Below are 22,746 nucleotides of genomic sequence, written 5' to 3' on the forward strand. Positions count from 1 at the left end.
CTTGAATGACTTTCCAATGAAATTTTCTTTAATGAAATAGATTCTAAAATTTTCTTTGGATAACTGACCAGTGATTGCTATGTATTGTGTTGTTGTTTAGCATAAATTTGTTTCATTGCAGATTTTTATTGAACGAACAAGCAATAACAAACATTTGAACACTATTAATATTCGGCATATTGCTAATTCAATTCGAACACATGGCACAGGAATCATGAATACAACAGTAAGAATCTTTTTTTGGGTCAAATCTTTTTCAGGGTTTTTATTCAAGGTCAGGGCCTTTTTTTTATTCATTCTCAAAGCACCTACACTTCTCAGTTTAGAAATTATTGCAGTTGACATTTAATAACTTTAACAGATACCTGTTTAAAATGTCTGTCACTCCTTTTAGACTATAAATTTCATTACAAGAACTATGTCTAGCATGGGAGCAGTCACATTGCCTTGCATTTAAGAAGTGCTTAGAATATTTATTGATAAATGGTTGAATGCTTACAATCTTCCTTCAGGAAAGTTCAAAGAGCACCACATTTCTTACTTTAGTATCATTCTAGATGTGAACGTTAGTAATAAGTAATCTTATAGATGGAGAAACATAGAAACTTCTGACTATGGTTTATGGTTTAAAAATTGTGTTGAATCTGGTTTTGTGATTCTCTCTAAGTTCTTAATCCTATTATGAAAGTATTTTCCATTTCTTTTTTTCCTTTTGTAGTAAAAATATTTAAGGGGAACTTGTAGAAAGTTCTGTAAAGTTGGGGGATAAAAAATTTCATTTATTCACATATTTCAAGTCCAATGTGAATTAGACTTTATAAGTATTAGACTTTATAAAGTCCCATAAATTAGACTTTATCATATAAATAATTGTTATTCAATAATATTGACTTAAAATTAATTTATAATTTTTTCCAATTTTATAGGTTAATTTTACCTACCAGTTTTTGAAAAAGAAGTTCTATATATTTAGCCAGTTTATGTATGATGAGCATATCAAATCCAGATTGATTAAAGATATTCGGTTTTTCAGGGAAATCAAGGACCAAAATGATCATAAGGTATTTTACATAATCTTTTTAAGTTGGTTTTCAGTTCATCTGTTGAGTGTATACCAAATGGTTAACAGAAATGGAGTAATACGATACATACTATTTTAGAGTATGCTTATTACATATCAGTACATGTAAACCCACCTTGTTCTTTTTTAAGATGTATACCATAACTTATTTGACTCTCTCCTACTGATGAATATTTAGTTTCTTTCTGATTTTTCAGTGTTACAAACAGTGCTACACATTTATCTTTGTGTATTTAGAGACTATTTCTGAAAGACAGATTCATTGAAGAGAAATTTCTAGGGCAAAGAATATGTGTATTTAAAATTCTGATACATATTGCCAAACACTCTAAAATACTGGATCAGTTGCCATTCCAGCCTATAATTTGTAAGAATGCTGTTTTCTCTTCACCCTCCAGGCCGAGCTTTCTCATGGTGAGGAATTGTAAGTGGTAACAGTACAGAGGCATATAGCCACTTGGATAGAGAGCCAGCAGCCTTAGATGGGCCATGTATTTGATTTGCTGCATCAGTTACCCTTCTTAAGCATCACTTAGTTCCAACTCTCGTTTACTAGTTGGTAGTTCTCTTCAGTGTCAGAGCAGAAAAGTATTGCGTTCTAGTAAAATAATAAAATTACAGATTATAGTTATCAGAATTATATTAACTATTTAATTTTTATTGGAACAAATTACTAGTATTCAGAGAAATAACATGCTGTTGTTGTATAAGAATTGTTTCCATTTATTATTGATAAAAATGAGTTATTTCCTATATCTTTTAATCACCTAAGACTTGAAAAATCATTTCTTATTGGTGATGGCTACTAGAAATTTTAGCTTGGCCTGTGTGTGTTATTTGGGAAGAGTGTGTTTATATAAGCCTCTAATACCTATTTAGCCCACAAAATACAGTCACCCGTCTCAGAACAAATGTTTCTAGGAAGAACTGGTTTCTTCTATCTATCCGATAGAGTAGCTGGGTGTTGGGAGACTAATGATGGTGATAGGGAATTTAAGTTTGGTGCATTAATAATTATTCTCCTTAGCTGATGTAAAAATAATTTATTTTATACCAGTCTTGAACATTGGTAGTTTTTGTGCTATAAAATTTTTGTTAGACTTGAGTGATTTTTTTTTCCTTAAGCACAATGGAAATACAAAATTAGAAAGAAAAGTGGTATTGGCATGTTTGATTTGGTAGGCAGTTTATACTCTAGGGGTTTTTATTAATAAAGATAGTCTTTAAATTATCTCTCTAGTATCCATTTGAAAGAGCAGAAAAATTCAATCGAGGCATCAGAAAACTTGGAATAACCCCAGAAGGACAAAGCTACCTTGATCAATTCAGGCAGCTCATCAGCCAGATTGGTAAGTATTATCACAGTGTTGGGAAATAAAGTACAAATCCCAAGAATCTGTCTCATATGTTAAATATCTCATACAAATAATATGTGAGTGTCTAAGTTCAGCTCTATTCCTCTAGAGTAATTTTCTTTTCTTACCAAAGTTTTTCATGTATGATTAGTCTGTTGGTGCAGAAATAACTGATAGACTGTGGGCTAATATGTTAAATAAAATCTTTTAATTAAAAATACATTCAATAACCAATTCATCTCAAAGACAATACTCATAGTAATAGTCAACTGATAACTATTTATTGGGTACCTACTCTGTTTAAGGCACTGTTTGGGCTTTTAAAAGAGGTGATATAGCCTAAATGCAAAGGTATAAAATATGTGAAAAGCTAACTAGTAATATAAGTTCAGAAGTTACATATAAATTTAAAGATGAAATGTTAAATGTTGTAATTCTTCTACACCATTTCACATTTATATATAATTTCTGCCTTACATGTAGGACTTGTCTTCTGAAATGTGTTGCATTATATTTAGAAGCAAGAACTGCTTTTAAAAGTAAAAGACTAAGCAAACTTTATGCATATTTCAGCTTCTCAAATGTATCATCACTGTTAATATCCTTACAGTAACTGTGTGAGATAGGCATGTAATCACCATTTTAAAGATGCAAGAAGAGAAACTTAGAAATAAGTGGTATTGCCCGGCTGGGTGTGGCTCAGCGGTTGAGCACTGACCTAGGATCCAGGAGATCGGGGTTCGATTCCTGGTCAGGGCACATGCCCTGGTTGTGGGCTAGGCAGCCAATCAATCACTCTCATCATTGATGTTTCTATCTATCTATCTCCCCCCTCCTTTCCTCTCTCTGAAATCAATAGATTTTCTAAGTATTTAGTTCTGGAGTAAAGTCACCAAACACTAGCTTAACTTTTTTTAAAAAATTTTATTGATTTTTAGAGAGAGAGTGAGAGAAACATGGATTTGTTGTTCCACTTATTTATGCATTCATTGGTTGATTCTTGTATGTGCCCTGAACGGGGATGGAATCCTCAACCTTGGTGTATTGGGATGGCGCTCTATCCAACTGAGCTACTCAGCCAGGACCCTAGCTTAACTTTTATAAATTGCTTTAAATATTATACTTTTCTATTATGTATTAGTACAAGAACTTAGAAAATTTTAGTTTTGTAAATTTATTACTTTAAACAATTTAATAATGAAGTATTGTCAAATAAGTACAGATATTGGTCTGAAAATTTGGAGGAAAACAAGGAAACTAGATATTTGATTTTTCTAAGATATGTATTGAAACATTTAACATTATCTCTCATATTGGGATAGGCCTTAAAAGAGATTCAGTGATACCTATTTTGAAGTTTGTTAAAAACGTCAGATGAGATAATGTATGTAAAGCACATATTACTGTAATGATTGTGAGGCTTTAACTCCTTCTTGCCTTTTTTGTGTGTTCTTTCTCCCAAGTAATTTAAATTCAGTTGTGTAATCAATATACATTGAATTCCTACTGTGTGCCAGGACATGTTGGCTATAGGGATGGAGCAGTGAAAACAAAAGCTGTATCATAGATTTTCATTCTGTTTGGGGGAGATGCAAACAAGATGCACATGTTAGTGATAAGTGCTGGGCAAGGAGATGTAATGGGGCCTGGGCAGTGCTGTTCAGTGACGTTCAGGGAAAGCTCTAAGGAGGTGATATTTGAACAGGGACTTAAATAACTCAAGGGAATAAGCCATGTGCATATTGAGGGAAAGAGTATACCAGACAGAAATGACAGTAAGTGCAGACGCCCAGAGTCTGCTTAGTATTTTTGGGAAATAGAGGCTGGAGTGGAGTTAGTGAAGGTGTGAGTGGTGGGGCATGATATCAGAACAGCATCAAGGGGCAAGGTCACACAAGGCTATGTTTAGATGTCAGTTTGGATTTTATTGTGAGACGGAAAGCCATTGTAGAGTTTTCAGAAAAAAAGAAATATGCTCCAACTTAGTTTTAAAAGTATCACTGACTTGTATGTAGATAAAAGATTGGTGAGGGGTGAGGGGAGTACTAATGGTGGAAGTAAGGAAATCAGGAGGCCATTGCATATTGCAGTGGTCTAGGCAGGAGTGGTGGTGGTTTTGGAGTAGGGTGATAGCTGTTAAGGTAGTGTAGGCTGGTTGGATACTGGCTACATTTTAAATGCTGAGCCAAATAATTTGCCCATTGATTAGGTATAAAGTGTAAGAGAAAGAGAGAAATTGGGATGACTTCAAGGCATTTGGCCTGAGAACCTGGAAGGATGGAATTGTCAATATTTGAAATAGGAAATGTAATTAGGGGTGAAGATCTTGAGTTTGACTTGAACATACAAATTAAAAATTCTTCTTAGCCATGTAGGTATAGGCATTGGATTAAAAAGCCTAGAGGAAGTAGTTCATGCTTGAGAATATAAATTTGGGAGGCATCAATTAAAGTTTTCCAGTAACACTTTCAGGTGTGTGTGTGTGTGTGTGTGAGAGAGAGAGAGAGACAGACAGACAGACAGACAGAGAGGGACTCAATATGAGTGAAGAAATTATTGATATAGTAAAAAAATTTTTTAATGTCACTATCAAATGGGTTACATTTATTTTTAAAGGATTTAACATAAATGTATATAAGAATGTACACATATTTTAAGTGCATAAGTATGTAAGTTTTATTTTTATGGAGCAAGAACTGAAATAAAATACAGCAGGAACTTTTGTTACTAAGGCGTGGAAACCTTGTAATTGACTACTATATATAACTATATTCCTGATATTAGAGTTGAATTATCTGTATAAATACCTGATTTTTTTGTGTGTGGTTTTTAAGGTAATGCTATGGGCTATGTACGAATGATAAGATCTGGTGGCCTTCATTGTAGCAGCAATGCCATTAGGTATGGACGCAAATATCCTTTTGCCTTGTTTATTCCATTTAAAATTTTTATGTCATTTAAATTTATTGTTAGATTGTAGAGAAGGTTTTTTTTCTTGTGTATTTTGATATAAAACACAGAAGAAAACCATTAATTCTACTAGTTAAAATATTTTTCTTAAAATTTAAGACTGGCAGACTTTTGAAAATCTTTATTTCTCTTAAATTTATAGTTTATCAGTACAGTTTGTTAATGGTTCTAAAGATTATATGATTTTAAGGATTAAAATTTGATTATTCATATATAAAATTCAGTATTGGAGCTAAAGTGGTATTAGTGATATAACTGAAATGCAAAGTTCTTTTCAGATATATAGTTGAAAAATTTAGAGTCCCACAGTACCACTTTTATATGTTTCAGTTGTACCCATTTACCTTCCCTTAATAAATTCCTTCCGAAATTCTTACCTAGATTTGTGCCTGATCTTGAAGATATTATAAATTTTGAAGAACTAGTAAAAGAAGAAGGTCTTGCAGAAGAAACAGTAAAAGCAGCAAGGTAATCTAATTTTAGAATAATCTAAATTTGGAGATTTATAAAGTATATGTTTATATAAAATTCTTGTAAGAATAGACTAGAGGGTAATATATAAACTTAATGTCATTCTTTTTATTATACAAGTTATGGTCTCAGGTGATGAAATATAATTTTTTTAAAGACTGCAGTATTCTGAGATCTTTCCAACTTCAATAAAAAGGGATCTTCTAGAACCTGCTGTTTAATATAGTAACCACTAGCCACACATGGCTGTTGAACACCTGAAATGTAGCTAGTCCAAATTGAAATGTGCTGAAGTGTAAAGTACATAACTGATTTGGGGGATTTAGTATAAAATAAATGCCAAATAGCTTGTTCATTTCACCTGTTTCTTCTTACTTTTTTATGTTTCTATTTGCTAGCGCTGTTCTAGAATACCAGTCCTTCATTTCATGTAAGCTAGAGCAGCACTGTCCAGCACAGTAGCCCTGATCACATGTAGCTGTTGAACTCTTGAAGTAGGGTTCATGGGACTGGGGAACTGAATTATATATTTTATTTCATTTACATTTAAATAGCTAATGTCTGTTTTATTGGACTTTGCATATCTATAGACTTGAGTCAGCAGTGATTTTGGGACACAATTTAAAATTTGAGAAAGATATGCAGAGTTGAGAAATACTTTAGAAAGCTAAGTTTTATTATTAATAATTATGACAGTTTATTGAGTCAGACACGAAAGGGCAAAGTAGAGACAATTTGAATTTCAGAAAGCATAATGATAGAAATCAATTATAATATATTGAATAAAATACATTATTACATTGAATAAAACAAAGAGATGAGTCATAGTGGTAATAAGAAAGGTTGGAGGAGCAGAGGGAAAGTTTCTTTTTACAGAAGAATGCTAGCTTAATGAAGGGATGAGAAAATTTAGGGGGAAAAATCACTTTTGCTGTCACAAATATACTTGAAATCAGACAAAAATCATCAGTGAGTTCTAAAATATTTTTGGTGAGTAGAGTATTTCATCAAAAAATTATCCCATAAATTGTTTATTAATAACAAAGAGGAAAACTATCTTTACAATTTACAATGAGGAAATTGCTGTACTGTATTTCCCCTTGACCAAGTGATCGATCAATCAGCATCACCAGTAACAAGACATACTGACAGTATGTGGCCTCTTGATGCAAATGTAATATAGCAAGTACCTATGTTGTATTCTTGCCAGAAATGTTTACTCTGAACTTACGAGAAAACCATTGGAGACATCCAGAGTGTTAGGCATTCTGCCAAACACCAGGCCTTGACTCAAAAAATGAAAGACCAAAAATACAAGGAGACTCTTGTATGACAGTTTAAAAATACAAGGAGACTAAAGAGACCTGAAGACCAAAGTGGATGATCCTTAATTATATCCTAGATAAAGAAAAAAATCGTGATAAAGGAAGGACATTTTAGGGATAATTGGGGAAAGTTGAACACGTATTATGTTACTATATTTTATTTTGGGGTGTTACAATGTATTATGGCTTCTTAGGGAAATGTCCTGTGTATTTTTTCAAATTTAAAAAAAAAAAAAAATCTTTATTGATTTCAGAGAGAGGAAAGAAGAGGGAGAGAGACAGAGAGAAACATCAGTGATGAGAGTCATTGATCGGCTGCCTCCTGCTACCCCCAACTGGGGATTGAGCCGACAACCTGGGCATGTGCCCTGACCGGGAATCGAACCCTGATCGCCTGGATCCCAGGTTGATGCTCAACCGCTGAGCCACGCCCGGCTGGGCAATGTCTTGTTTCTTAATAGATTAATATGAAAGTGTTCATGGGCTAAGTGACATGAGGTCTGCAACTTTTAAATGTTTCAGGAAAAAGAAAACGTTGACAAAATGTGAATTGGTGGGCTAGTTGAAAGGTATATAGGTGTTCATTATAGTGTATTTTAACTTATTGATAGGTTTAAACTTTTTTTAAATGAAAAAAGAAAATACACTGGAAAATGCACGCGTGCGTTTCATGAGGATAAGGTATTCCAACACAGATTTGCGCCGAAATACCGCTAGGCCACTTCTTTTCCAGGCTGAAACCACGAGTGGCTAATAAGCTATTTGGAATCACCTGCCCTGAAATGATTAGGAGAGTTTGTGGCTTACATAGAAAAGAAGAAAATCAGACCTTTTTACCGATTAAATGATTCATTCATTTAAAAATTGAAGACTTTTTGGAAATATTTTGAAGCAGTTCAGTGAGGGCAGTGAGTGGGATGCTGTCTTTTAAGATCTCCAGATGTGTGCAAAGGAGCGGATGACTAACATCAAGTGAAGGAAAGTTCACTGCAGGTGAAATCAAGGACTGGTGGGGTTATAAGAATGAACCGATGACTGGAATGGAGAGTGACCTCTTCCGCAACAAGGAGGAGAACGGGAGCAGGTCTCTGAGTCTGAGATAAAGTAACGCAGGGCAGTGTTCCAAGGGTTAGTAGTTGCCTGCTTGCAGAAGGGAGTAGGTAGGTAATTGGATTATGTGAGTCTCAAAGGAGAGATTGCTACCTTCTAGTGGTGGGGGAATAATAATTTGACAGTGGTAGTAGCTACACATGAGGGACACAGGACAAAAAGCAGCAGATGTTTCTGAAGGTTGAATGGGATTCTAAGTTACTGAAAAAGAACAAGGTTTCAGTTGTGGTAAGGAGATGCAGAGAAGCAGCATTAGTGAAAAGATTTAGGACGCAGAGGAGTCTAAGTGAAATGGAGTTCTGCAGGGCTTGCGGGAAGAAGAAATACAAAACTCAAAGTACGTTAAGTGCCAAGATGCCCTACAATATTCTGTTTTAGGGATTAAGTTTAATTAAACAATACTGATCAACTTCTATCAGTAAAAAAATTCATTATGAGCTCTAAGAAAATTTACTTACAATTATCTTACAGTATTTTGTACTTTTGCATGCTCTCATTTAAGCTGATGAGAGATGGATTTAAAAAGCCACACCTGTATTGAGAAAGGAACCAGATAATTTTTTGCATTTTAGGCATTTGGATTCAGTCCTCAGTGATCACACACGAAATTCTGCTGAAGGCACAGAGTATTTCAAAATGCTTGTAGATGTTTTTGCGCCAGAATTTCGAAGGCCAAAGAATATACATCTCCGAAATTTCTATATCATTGTTCCCCCTCTGGTGAGTATCTTTAGTATCCAAAATGAATTTTTAAAAGTGTTAATAAATAGATCTAATTCCTTTGAATGCATACAGACTGTATTATTGCCTTTCTGGTTGTAGATAAAACTAAATGTGATTTCAGTGAATGTGGCCTAGAATTTTTATTAGCTATGCAGAATGAGACTTATTTATAGTTAAGATAGATTCTTATTTGTTAATAACTGCTAGAGAAACCTAGTGTGATTTAAATTGCATTGTTTTAGAGGACAACTTCCTGCTATTCAATAGTAAATACTAACATCTAGACTAAATTTTTAGTGCTTCCTCATTATAGTATATAGTGTGTTCTGCTCTAATTCTGTAGTTTCCATCCAAAATAGCTCGTTACCCAAAATTGCATTATAAAAAAACAATTGTTACCATAGGGAAAAATGGAGTTAAGAGATTAAGAAGTATATAATAGCAGTAAGAGTTATTTCTCCCTAAAGGTTTCTGTATAAAGCTGCTTTTAAAGTGGATAGGTCTGAAATCTAAATATCACTGAGCAGATGTAGCTTTTGATTAATCTTTGATCAAGACTATTAACTTTCATATTGCTGCCTGAATTACACATACCTTCTTACATATTATATATTATAGCCATTGAAAGTGGCTGATGGTCTGCTGACAGTTTTCTTCATGAATTTTCCTTTATTTTTTATACATTTATTGTTAATCCTCTCGCACTATAATTATGCCATAGTTATGATATAACAAAAATGTCCATATTTATCTGACAGGTATTGTTTTTTCATCTTAAGCTAGTGTTGAACTGGAGGTGAGCCCATCTTAGTTATACTTGATAACAGTGTAATTACCTTAGGGTGAGTTCAAACCACATTTTTTTTAATTTGAAGGACAATATACTCGAGCTGTGGTACACAGCAGTGGGGAACCATTGTGAGTTTTGGGAAGAGTGGAGGTTTTCAGGGCAGCTGTCAGAATTCAGTTAGTGGAGGAGGGAACAAGGTAGATTAAGAGCACTGGAAAGACGTGTGGGACACTTCCTGCGCTGGAGTTCACGATCTAATTCCAGAGCAAAAGACAGATGCAAATGAGATCGCTAAAGTAGCAGCTGATTAGGTTTCACAGATCTGTGCTTCATTGCCAAGTAAGTTTTATAGGCAGTAAAAGTGAAATTTGATTGTTTTGTTTCCAGTATAAGCTGTTACATAGTACTTACCACACTGTCTCTCTTTACCCCTTTAGAACTGTGCTACCATATCTAGACACAAGTGGCTACTTAAATTAATTAAAATTTTATAAAATGAAAAATCCAGTTCCTTAGCTTCAGTAGCCACATTTCAAGTGCTCGTTGTTCCTGTGTGGCTAGTCACTTACTGTCCTGGCAGTGCAGATATGTAGCATGTCTGTCGTTGCTGAGAGCGCTGCTGTGGAGGGCGAATTTGTAGATGATATTTGTTTCTTTATCGTGATTACTTACTATAGTAAGCATTGGTAAATCTTTATTGAATAAATATGCTTAGAGAAAGTATTGGAGAAGCTTAATTTTAGGAAGCGATATTTTTGGGACATTGATGTATCCAAATGACTACCAATCCTTTTTAACCAAGAATACGATAATAGTATTTAGAATGAGTTGGGTGGGCAGAAGGAAGGACTGCCATGCTTAAGAGCACTGTGCTTTGAAGTAAGGCAGGCCTACTCATCTGAACCCAGCTTTCACTTAGAGTACAAGTACTAAACCTCTTAAGCCTCACAGTCCTCAGGTGTAACGTGCATGATAGTTTATGACGACTGTAAAGGCACTGCCCTTTGCGGTAAGTAGTGATGGAGGGGGGAGGGCTCCTGTTTAAAGAACTTGGAAGAAAGAGCCACTAAGAGAAATAGCTGTACAGGTGGTGACCTCTCCAGGAGGCTCTTTGTATGAGGCAAACGTTTCAAATGAAAGGGACGGGAACCTAGAAGAGATCCTATTTATAATTTTTGAAATCTCTGTTTTAGCAACTAAGTTCTGAAGATTGTTTTAACATAGGTGTTTTTCTAATATGTCGTATCTTTTTAGACCCTCAACTTTGTAGAGCATTCCATTAGTTGCAAGGAGAAACTGAATAAAAAAAACAAAACTGGAGCTGCTTTTACTGATGATGGCTTTGCCATGGGTAAGCTTCGTGGACTTGTCTTCCCATTAGTTTTAAGTTCACCGCCATATGCGTTTTTAGAGATTTGCTTGAGACTAGGTCTGTGTTCTCTTTGTAGATTTGTTTTTCACGAGTGGTGTTTACTGCTTGTTTTCTTAGCTGGCTCATCTGATACTTGTTTTTCTTAATTTGGAATGATCTTTCATGCCCCCTTGGTATTGCTAATCACTTAGAGTAGTTGGACCTCACAGGCGCTGTTTTCCAGTTTTAGCATCTTGTATTTAGTTTGCCTGGTCTCCCGGTAGCTTCCCTCAGTGTTGTCTAGTTAGCAGGGGAGCTTTCCCCACTTACAGCCGTGTTAACCCCTAGGTGGTTTTCAAAGCCACGCCATTTCTTTTTCTTCTTGCTTGCCCTGCTTTTCATCGTTACACCTTCACATCTTGTTTTAGGAGAAATTAAGCCCCATTGCTAGACTTACTCACTTATGCTATAAAATGTAATTTAAAAGAGAATTAATTCAAAGTTGTTAGCTTAACGTTAGGAGTAGTTATTGGTGAACACAACTTCAGTACTTGTATTTTGCTTTGGTTCTGCTGATTGCAGGTGTGGCTTACATTCTAAAGCTTTTGGATCAGTACCGGGAATTTGACTCACTTCACTGGTTCCAGTCTGTTAGAGAGAAGTACCTGAAGGAGATAAGGGCAGTTGCTAAACAACAGAATGTGCAGTCAGCTAGTCAAGATGAAAAACTTCTACAAACCATGAATCTCACCCAGAAGCGACTGGATGTCTACCTACAGGTTAGAGAAGAGTAATAGTTATATCTTCCTTAGACTTTTTGATATCTGAAAAAACATAAATCATATGAAAACTTCCATTTTAACAAGTGAGATGAATAGAGGTAATTAGAATATATCTTAAAATGAGTGTTATTCAGAAGCCATTTGACTCAGGTCTTAAAAATGGATGGGTTACTTAGCTCAGTTTCTATATTTATGATTTCCACTGGAACTTTTTAGAAATTACAAGAGAGACATTAAATATGATTTTGATATTTTGCTTATAATTAGTATTTTCATCTTTTCAATTTTTTTAAATTTACTTAGGAATTTGAATTGCTCTATTTCTCACTGAGCAGTGCAAGAATTTTCTTCAGAGCTGACAAGACTGCGGCTGAAGAAACCCAAGAAAAGAAAGAGAAAGAAGGTCAGTGAATGGCTTAAATTTGGAAAAACCAGTAAATCTTTCCTTAACAGTAGACACTAATCCCCCATTTTATCTGCTCATACTTCCAGCTCCCTTTTCCTTTTGAAAAATAATACAGACTAGAATTGTCTTTTTAAAAAATAAAACCTGCATGGATCATTTGTGAAACTGAAAAGGACAGTGACATAGTATATGCATTTCATTCTGGAGTAACTCAGTATTCAGTTTCATTCATCTTCTCTTAAATAAAATTAACAAGCTTAGTGTTTATCTTTCATCCCTCACCCTATATCAGATGAGAAACAACAATTTAGAGGGGGGACACTGAATATTGCTGGAGTCAGAGCTGCTGATAACTAGACATTGAGTGAGAGGGGGCAGGCGATTAAGGAGGTATAAAGTACAGGTGGCCACTTAGTGACGTAGGAACAGCCTCCTGCTCTCCTCCATCACCATTTATCCCCCCAGACCTTCCTTAACCTCTCCCCAACCCCCTCTCCCCAGCAATCACCACACTGTTGTCCATGTCCATGAATTTTTTTTCTTTTTTGCTCAACCTGTATGTTTTAATGTTTAAGAACATTGTTCAGTGTGTCATACTTAAGGAAAGCCCCTCCTGATACATTTCTCTCAGATTTGAAATTTAGGAACAGTCGTTTTCCCTGCAGAATGGATGTTTCTGTTTTCCTTTCGTGGAAATTAATGTAATAATTTAGGTTTTCCTCTTCCCTTGGAAGCTCAAAACTAGGTATAGCAACTGAGCTGAAAGTTTTCACGTTTGCTCTTTTTCCATTTTACTTGTATTTCATAAATCAAAACAAAATGAATTCTGTTTCATCAAGTAAGGTATTTTTATTTATCTTGTCAAATTTTAAAACTTTTTTACATTGAATAGAGGTGATTTAATTGGATAGACCACTTATATCAGCAACCTCATTCCCATAAATATTACTCATTGGTAAGGAGCATATGCAGGCATTTTTGGAATCTAGACTGAGTAAATGATAATTGTGTGCTTGAAAAATCATTTCAGGCTGTTACCTGGGAGATACTCAGTATTTATTAAATAAAAATATGTATATATTATGTTCCAGTTCATTTTCAAGGCTAAGATAATGTTTAGCAAAGCCATTTGGAACAATTTAGTTGGTGTAATCTAAATTATGAAGTAACTCAGTGACTGCATAGGTTCTGCTCAGGCTTTTCATGATGCCAAAACCTTGTCTCCAGTCCTTAATTTACTTTCAGGCCTAAGGCATTAACACAAAACAAACCTTTCCATCTCCCTGGAGCACCTTGCTTTGGACTGAAGGAACTCTGGGTTCTTTCGGGTTGATGTACATCACTCCCGTGCCTAGACTGTTGTTCTGTTTTAGGGCTCTGTTTTAGCTAAAGGTTGCTTGGGGATGAAGTGATAGTTGCTGAATGCATTAGTCACATTGTTTTTCTCTGTTAAGGGAATACATACATGTGACATTTTGCATAAAAAGCCAGGAATTCATTTTTATCACAATCATAATAAAAAGTTGTTTTTAAAAGTAAATTATAACTGCAAATGAAAAATTATCCATTCTGGTCAATATTGTATGTGAATTTGCAGCCATGTTTCTCTAACAGCCTACACTGTACTGGTGGTTCAGACATGTATTGTGAACCTCCCTGATACTGTTCTGGTCTCTCACAAATCTACATTCCCTTTCAGAACCAGTGAAAACATGACATTTGCAATATTTAGCCTAGGTTATTTTTAAAATTAAGGTAATCTAGATACAATTTTTGATATTAGAGTAATATTTGGTAGATACATTTTCTTAATTTGGAATTTAGCATTACTGCTCTTCTCAATTTTTACTTTTTATTTTTTTTAACAAATATGTCCATTGTTATTTTCACTTATGCTTCCAGAAGAGACTAAAACAAGCAATGGAGACCTGTCCGACAGCACTGTGTCTGCAGATCGTGTTGTCAAATGATATTGATGGTCTGCGGTGCCCCTGTGAAATCATCAGAATGTGTCGTTACTGTTGCCAGTGAAATGGATGTTAGTAAGCTAATGAAGTGTTTCCTGGGCCGCATCTCTGGGAAATATGTAGCTGTTGGAACTCTTTAAGGCAGTGCTCTAAAGAGAAGTCCATTCTTCCAGAGGCTCCACTTTTCAAGGGTTGAGAATGAGATTTTAATGTTGGATTTTTGCCTGGACTTTAGGCCAGAAGATGTGCCTAGGAAGTGGTTATAAAAGGGCCAATCCAAATTCCTGAACTGCCACCTCAGATCTCTTGTAACCTACATGAATATTTAGAACTTGTATTTGCATAGGTCTTGGATCCATATTTGTCCAGTCATTGAAAATTCAGTGCATATACTGTGTACAGCCAGTAAATACATGTTTAAACAAAAGGAATTGAGCCTGAAATTCATGAAGCATACATATCAATATTCTTAGACAAGGACTTTATGAAGGTGGTTTTGATGCTAGAGACGAGGCACAGTGTGTTACGTGCCCTTTGTACAGTGTAAACGGATTCATTGTTAATTCCATGGGACTCCCAAGAGCTGCTGCTGTCTTTGGTGAGACATTTTATAACTAGTTTACATTGCTTTGAGAACATTTAACCTCCAACAACTGCTTTAAATTTAAGATATACTTCATACGCAAGATGAAAGAAAATTCAGATAAAGCCATAGAGTCCTGCTTGAAGCTTCACTTTGGGTTGAAGGCACTATGCATGATATCCAAGAAAATTGAGTGAATTCTTATTTTACATCCAAACTCAGGTTTCTTCATTAGGTTGAATTGAAATCTTGGTGATGGTTTGGGCAAACTTTTTCTTTAAACCAAGTATAATTTAAGACAGCAGATTAAGCAGGCTTTTAAAAAATTACCACTGTGACAATAAAGTTCTAATCATTTACTGCTTTAAAAAGTATAGAAAGATTTTGAGTAAAGTTAGCTCCCAGCAAGCTACTAGATTTATTTTTGTAAAGCATTGTCAGTTAATAGTTAAATGGTTAATCATGGCCTATAATCTTTTCATATAAAACAATAATACCGTTACAGTGAAAACACGGAAGTTTAAAACTTTACATGTAATACTAACACCAGTTTGGGGAATACTTGACTTTCCATTGCACTTGCCTATTAAGCATTTCTTTGGATAAATCATGTAAGTAATTCTAATGTTTGATTTCCAGCATTTGGAACAGCTATGTAATGCCCTATCTGTATTCATTGGTCACAGTCAGCGTCATTTCCCCAGCCCAGGATAAACACTTTCACTGTTAAAAGAAGAAACAGAGTAGGTAGGATTTTTTTTTAAATTATGTAAACATGACTTACAGAATTATGGATAATGAATAGATTAAAGGCATTTAATATTTGTAATTCATTCTAACTTTAGAAATGGCCCTAAAGCATGCTGCATAAATAATAATTTATATTTTCATTATTGTAAATGTTTATATTGATCTTGCATTGGATTCTATAAAATTTGCCACTATTTCTTAGCAAAGAATTGCTTTTCTGTTCAACTTCCCTAAAATCATCTCCTTTAAAAGGAATAGAAAAAATGTAATTAGGAGAGAATCGGCTGTCTGTTCAGTATTATTCCCACCTGCCAGTCATTTATTGATACTCGATCGAGTTCACATGCTGTGTGGATACCTGCCTTTGAGAAGAAAGTGATAGGTTATTATTTTCCCTTTAGTTCAAAGTAATGTCACTACAGTCTGGATAAATTATAGTAAGTTCACATATTTGAAATAAAATCTCTGAAAAGATTAAGTATATTTAAATGTTATTAAAATGCTGAATTAACAGGGCTTGAGTGTTTCACACCTAAGTTAATATACACATTTGGATGGTTTTCCTTGCTAACATATTGTTATTTTCATTTTTTTCAGACATACTGTAATTTAAAATTAGTGTGAGCATTTGTTGTAAATTCACAGAAAACTTAATAATGTTCAAATTCTCAGGAATTAAGTCCTAACCATAACACTGTCAGTTCCAATTAAATTTTGTAAAGATGGCAAGTTTGTTACTTGAGTGGGGCCTCCCCCTTCCTCAGTTCTAATAGAATACAATATGTATAATAAAACATTAATAAATATAATTTCAAAAATTTACTTCCCCTGGATGTTTATGTTCAAAATTGATCATATCTTAAAACAATATTTAACATTAACCTTTTTGGAGTCCCCTTTAATCTAATAAAGTATATGGACTCTATCTTTAAAAAAGCACTTGCATGCACTTAGGCAAGGAATTTCAAGTATAAGATTGGTGCTGGCGTCTCTCCGTGCATCCTGTGTGACGAACTTTTGCTTTTTTTCGTTTGTACCTTTTTGATCTTTGTATTGCTTGCTATTTTCATGTAAAGAAACTACGTGATTATGGATTATTAGTTTGCAGTGTTTAATGTTACAAATAACTGAGATGCCCTTTGCAAACATGAGTTGAACTGAAACAATAAGTGAGCACCTTTTATTTTAATCCTCACTCGAGGATGTTTTTATTGACTTTTAGGGAAGGGAGAGAGAGAAAAAAACATTGATGTTAGAGACATCGATCTGTTGCCTCCTGTACACACCCCGACTGGGGATCGAACCCGCAGCCTAGGTATGTGCCCTGACTGGGAATTGAACCCGCGACCTTTTGGTGTACAGGACGATGCCCAACCAACCTCACCGCCTGGCCAGGGCAGTGGGCGCCTTTTAAATGTTGCCCTGAGGTGAGACACGGGCCTTGTCAATAGCAGCAGCAGTTTTCCTCGGGGAAGCCTGGCGCCCCTCCTCCGAGGGGATGGGAAGGTTTGGGAAGGTGAGCTAATCCCACCCCATCCATCATCCCCAGTCCCTTTACGCTGGGCTGGCTCGGTGTTAACACGTAGACTAACTTCCAGCTAAAGTTGCAGAAGTTTCAGACTGATGGTATTCCTTTTCTCAAGGAAGTTTTAATGCTACAATTTAATAAACAAAGGTTTTTAGATGTTAGGAACAGTTTTAACAGGTTGTCAAAGATTTCAGTTAAAATCCAGAATAAGTGGATATCTGTAGAGATTAAGTGAAGTCATAGGACTATTCAGCGAACTGAGAGATGGTGATGGCAGTTAGAGTTCAGTTTATACAGAAAGTCCTTACTAGTAGTCCATAAAAAGGCCCTGGGCGCCCTGGCCGGGTTTGTTCAGTGGTTAGGGCTTCGGCCTGTGGACTGGAGGGTCTGGGTTCGATTCTGGCCAAGGGCACATACTTGGTTGCAGGCTCGGTCCCCGGCCCTGGTGGGGGCCCATCGGGGAGACAACCAACCGATGGTTCTCTCTCTCATCGATGTCTGTCCCCGTTCCACTCTCTGAAAAGCAGTGGAAAGAGTATCCTCGGGTGAAGATTTAAAAAAAAGTTTATATGGGCAAATTTATAGGTATTTTCTTCTTTTTAATAGTCTGGCTCTTCGCTACCATACCACGTTTACTTGATAGCTCCAGTTGTTTCCATTAGTTGAGACATACTTAGGAAAGTAGGTGACATTTTTTTTCCAATCAGTATAGATCTGCTGTCCTAATTCTGGGGTCATCTTCAAGGACCGTACATTCTGTAACAATATGTAAGATGTGTGTGTCGCGGACCGTTCTGTAGCAGCGCGCTCGTCACCGTTTAAGTGGGGGGGACACAGTAATACTTTTACACCCTGAGCACCTTATCTATACCATCACATTTTAAAAATCCAATTTATGTAAACAAAGAAACCAGGCAGTTCACCCACTACTCCCTCTTACTCTAACCACCAACCTGTATCCACCAGTTTATTTTTTTAGATTTCACATGAGAGATCATATGGTATTTGTCTCTGTCTGACTTCACATAGCATAGTGTCCTCGAGGTCCATGTTGTCGGAAATGGCAAGACCTTTTTAATGGCCAAAGAATATTCCATTGTATAGGTATACCAGTTTCTCTCTCCGTCCACTCGATGGACGCTTAGGTGGTTTCCACATCTTGGTTATTGTAAATAATGTTTCAGTGAACATGGGAGTGCAGATATCTTTTCAAGTTAGTGGGTTGGTTTTCCCAGATGAACACCCAAAAGTGGAATTGCTGGATTATAGTTCTATTTTTAATATTTCTATTAAGTTTTTTGGGGATGACATTGGCTAATATAATCATATAGGTTTCAGGTGTGGGTTTCTGTTACAAGATCTGTATATTGCACTGAGTGTCCACCACCCAAAGTAAAATCTTCCGTCACCATCTATTGAGTCTCCCTCCACCACATTGCTGTTTGTCCACGAGTTTCAGTTTTATATGAGGCACCTCCATATGTTTCCCATAGTGGCCGCAACAATTTACATTCCCTCCAGTAGTGCACTTGTCTCCTTGTCTTCTGGATGACAGCTATTCTGACAGGTGTGAAATGGTTTTGATTTGCATTTCCCTGATGATTAGTGACGTGGAGCATCTTTTCGTGCCCCTGTTGGCCCATTGCTTAATCAGACTATTTTGCTGTTGAGTTGTATGAATTCTTTGTATGTTTTAGGTATTAGCCTTAGTGAGAGATGATTTGCGTGTATTTTCTTAGTAGGTTGCCTTTTCATTTTGTTGGTTTCCTTTGTTGTGCAGAATCTTTTTAGTTTGCGTGTAGTCCCTTTGTTCTTATTTTGTTGCTTTTGGTGTCAGATTTTTAAAAATCATAACCAAGCCCTATGTCAAGGAGCTTACCCTATGTTTTCTTCTAGTTTTATGGTTTCAGGTTTTACATTATGTCTTTAATCCATTTTGAGTTAATTTTTGTGTGGCATAAGATTGTGATTGTTTCCCCAAGGTCATTTATTGAGGAAACTGTCCTTTCCCAATTGTATATTCTAAATAGTAATTTTTTGTGGGTCATGCTTGCTAATATGCTCAGTTAATTTCGTGTTTTCATTCTCTGGTGTTTTTTGATTAGTTTTAATGTACTGAATTTTCAGTCTTTGCTTTTCTTACGATTTACATGCTTTGTGGCTCGGTAAAGCCACACATTCTTAAACTTTTTTAAAAAGATTGATTTTAGTTTCCAGCAATATTGTTCATGACTTGAGATTCTTCCCCCTCTCACCCTGAACAGTTCTAAGCAAGAAAAAGAAATTCAGGGGACTGTGGCTCTTGCAGCCTGTCAGAGAACTTCCTGATCTGATGTAATTACGGTGCACAAATTTGTAAGGTATTAGTATAATCTCATACTGACTTGGACCAGCTCACTATGTCTCTGATGGTGTACACATTATAGAAGTAGATTCCTCAGATGGACTCCATATAACATTAACCTAATTTGAGGTTGCAAAAATTGTTTTATTAATCCACCATTTTAAAAGCAACACATTTTTAAAACTTGGCATTGAGATCCCATTATTCTGCTCATGTTGAATCAAGGTATTTTTTGATAGTCATCTCCTCTGCTGTGATTTCATTCTGCCCTAGTTTTTTGCAAATTAACTGTTAAAGTTAGAGTAGAACCAACTCTAATTTCCTTCCAAGATATTCTCGAAAATAACCACAAAAATAAAAAGAAACAGAACGATAGATTTTATTTGCTAGCACTTATTGCTAGGTTAATTTATTACAAAGAGTAACATTCTGCTGAACTTGGTTATAATTAAACACACTGTACAACTCAAGATCATTCTACTTATTTCACGGGTAGGAGGGGATGGTGGCGTGGGCCGGGATGCCAGAGTGGAAATGGGAACTTGATGCCAAGCCCCACACCAGCTGTTCTTCAGGTGAGTTTTAAAATTGGTCCCTTCCATGAGGAAGGTCTGGCTCAGAAGAAACGGGACCTGGCAGAGCTGCACCCTGTCTATGGTGATCCACCACTAAAACCAGTAATATCTAAAAGACCGTAAACTTCTGAATGCTGGTTTATTAAGGATCCGCTGTGAAACTGAACATCTCTGTGGATCTCATCTAGTCTTTATTGCAGGACGCCTGGAACAACAATAGGAACTAGAGCTGCGTTTCCGCTAGTGTGCGGGCCTCAGGCAGGGCCCACCCCCACTGCACAGATTAATGCTTATTAGGTCCAATTATGAGACAAGCTTGATTATAAATACATAATTTTCAGAATGACAGGCACTTAAAGCTTATTAAGTACAAAAATAGATTATATTAATAGGAAATATTTAGTGTTTATCAAATTATAAATCTAGGCTTTTGCCACTTTTTAAAAAGGATACTGGAAAATGAAGAGATGACGTTCAAGTAAAGTGAACAATGCATTCTCTCATGACTTTAACTCTGAGCGCTGAACAGTAACAATCTAAGAAAAGGACTTACCACAAAGCACCTAAAATAACATTTGTAGATGGGTAGGAATGTCATCAACCATTTCTTACTGTTTCCCTCCCAAGTCTCAGTACCAAGGCCTCGAGAGTCCATTCCACAGGTGGCCGTCAGCATTCTGAAAGCAGGGTTTGCGCCTGTGTGTCAGAGAAGGTGAGACCCTTAAGGAGGCAGCTCTCCTTCCTGGGCTCTTCCCCCAAAGGCACAGGTCATGCTTCAGATTCTGCGCCTCTATTTTCGCTTGGACTTCCGTCATTGTCATCTGGTTGATCATTTAATAGTACATATTTTCCGTCATTGGTTAGTGGTATGGACAGCATTAGTTGAGCCAATGCTTCTGGATCCTGAAGTTATGGGCGTTTAGGAAGGAAAAAAGAGAACACTTAAAATGCACTTGACACCCCCCGCTCGGCTTCCGCTATGTTCCGTAACCTGGCCTCGTTCCTCCTTGTCTGCGCCTTCAGGAGAGCCTCCTGCTTCCCTGACACAACTCAATTGCATTGCTTCTAGAGTCTAGGCCTTGGTTTTCCTCTCGGCCTGAAATGTCACGACGCAGCCAAGTCATAATCTTCTTCCCAAAGAGTCCACAGAGGGACTTCCGTCACCACATACCTTGGTCTTTAAACTCCTGTCTTCTGTTTTGGTCTATACTAAGAGTTTGCAAACTATGGCCATTTGGCTCTCCACCTGTTCTGTAAACTTTTTTGGAACACAGCCATGCCCATTCATAGAACTGAGTCACTGAGACAGATGTTAAGCCCAAAAGGTTACAGCAAAGGTCTGCCAACCATAAAATACTAAGTTGCAGGACTTGTCATCTCATGTGCGTCAGTCTTAGTCCTAGTCCTTGGTCTTCCTGCCCACCCGAACACTACAACCACTGTAATGCGGTCCTCAGCAGCTACGTGTTAGTATTTAAATTTAAATAACATTTAAAAATCCAGTTCCTCAGTCACACTAGCCACATTTGATGTGCGTATTTTCCATTCCTGTAGAAGGTTCTCCTGAGCGCTACAGACCCCACCCCCGGGGGCAGGAACTGCCGTCTTGCTCCCTGCTGTAATTCCAGGGCTCTTCCTATCACAGACTTGGCTCTCAAAACCTTGGTGGATGAATGAAAGACAGGGAGGTCTGAATTTTCATTTCTAGTAAGTATCTGGGTGACGTGTCAGTGCTGCTGGGCCTGTGACCACTGAGGAGCAAGGCCTGAGGGCACAGGGTAGATGCTTAAGTTTGTTCCATCCTAATTTGAAAGACAGGACATCTAGGCAACAGCAGCAAGCAAGCAAAAAAAAAAAAAAAAAAAAAAATATATATATATATATATGTAAAGCAAGAGCGACAGCAGTGACATTTTTAAGAACTCCACATGTGTTACAGTGACCGAGGAACTCGCTGGTCAAGAATGTGGTTAGAAAGCTTAAGAAGGAAATCCCGAGCTTAGCCCCTGCCCAGTGAGCACCATTTCTTGTCTGGAGAGACATCCTAAGTGTACAGGAGGTGTCGAGTAGCTGCTACACCAGCACTAAAGCGGGCCTTACCTTTTGAACCTCAATGATTTCTTTTCCCAAATTAATAGCATAGCATATCTGCAAAAGACAAGAAAAGTGGTTTTGGCAAAGGCAGAGAAGGATGACAAATTTTAGGAAAAACACTATTGTGGAAGTTCAGCGAGGTCACTGTCTGCTCATGTCAACATGAACGTCCACCTGTCCCTGGTGTGCTGTTGCCAACTTGTGCTTACAACAAAACAGGTCAGTGGAGACCGGTTATCTGGCGTTTGAAATGCCTAATGGGATGCTTGTCCCCTTTCCTCGGTGACCGTGTTTAGCGGCAAACAGGCGCTTGCTGAAGGGCTGGCCGATTCTGACTGATCTAAGCAGGGTGCGTCGCTAAGCCTTTCGCCTGCGGGACAGACTCGGTTCAGTGTACTGCCTTCGTGGCTGCTTCCTTGGTTTCTCTTCAAGATGAGATTTTCTCCATTGTAACTTTTGCTTTGAGGGAAACTGCTTTTAACATTTACTGACAGTTCTATAAACAATTATATCTCACCATTCAAGTTCTTCATTCACTCTG

The 22,746-nt window shown here is 36.7% G+C and overlaps 2 protein-coding genes across 7 annotated transcripts in view; one reads left to right on the plus strand and one right to left on the minus strand.

Annotated features, from left to right (window-relative positions):
- The window catches only part of WASHC4 (WASH complex subunit 4), a 52,180-nt gene extending 35,347 nt beyond the window's left edge, over positions 1 to 16,833 (plus strand). For all 4 annotated transcript variants that reach the window (XM_016223177.2, XM_016223178.2, XM_016223179.2 and 1 more), the window contains 10 exons: positions 122 to 226; positions 927 to 1,061; positions 2,322 to 2,430; positions 5,271 to 5,337; positions 5,788 to 5,874; positions 8,885 to 9,032; positions 11,080 to 11,176; positions 11,759 to 11,955; positions 12,262 to 12,361; positions 14,267 to 16,833. In XM_016223177.2, the coding sequence (XP_016078663.2) occupies positions 122 to 226; positions 927 to 1,061; positions 2,322 to 2,430; positions 5,271 to 5,337; positions 5,788 to 5,874; positions 8,885 to 9,032; positions 11,080 to 11,176; positions 11,759 to 11,955; positions 12,262 to 12,361; positions 14,267 to 14,334 (1,113 nt within the window). In that variant the 3' untranslated portion in view covers positions 14,335 to 16,833. The remainder of the gene's footprint in view (positions 1 to 121; positions 227 to 926; positions 1,062 to 2,321; positions 2,431 to 5,270; positions 5,338 to 5,787; positions 5,875 to 8,884; positions 9,033 to 11,079; positions 11,177 to 11,758; positions 11,956 to 12,261; positions 12,362 to 14,266) is intronic.
- A 3,058-nt stretch (positions 16,834 to 19,891) lies between these two features.
- The window catches only part of APPL2 (adaptor protein, phosphotyrosine interacting with PH domain and leucine zipper 2), a 39,662-nt gene continuing 36,807 nt past the window's right edge, over positions 19,892 to 22,746 (minus strand). The window contains exons 20-21 of one of the 3 annotated variants that reach the window (XM_087814870.1): positions 22,212 to 22,259; positions 19,892 to 20,807 (exon numbers count right to left, since the gene is read on the minus strand). In XM_087814870.1, the coding sequence (XP_087670996.1) occupies positions 20,781 to 20,807; positions 22,212 to 22,259 (75 nt within the window). In that variant the 3' untranslated portion in view covers positions 19,892 to 20,780. Of the gene's footprint in view, positions 21,015 to 22,210; positions 22,260 to 22,746 lie in introns of those variants that run through there. The other 2 variants (XM_087814869.1, XM_087814871.1) reach the window with 2 other exon arrangements.

The sequence above is a fragment of the Miniopterus natalensis genome, chromosome 2 (assembly GCF_054644295.1).
Source record: "Miniopterus natalensis isolate mMinNat1 chromosome 2, mMinNat1.hap1, whole genome shotgun sequence".
NCBI lineage: Eukaryota > Metazoa > Chordata > Mammalia > Chiroptera > Miniopteridae > Miniopterus > Miniopterus natalensis.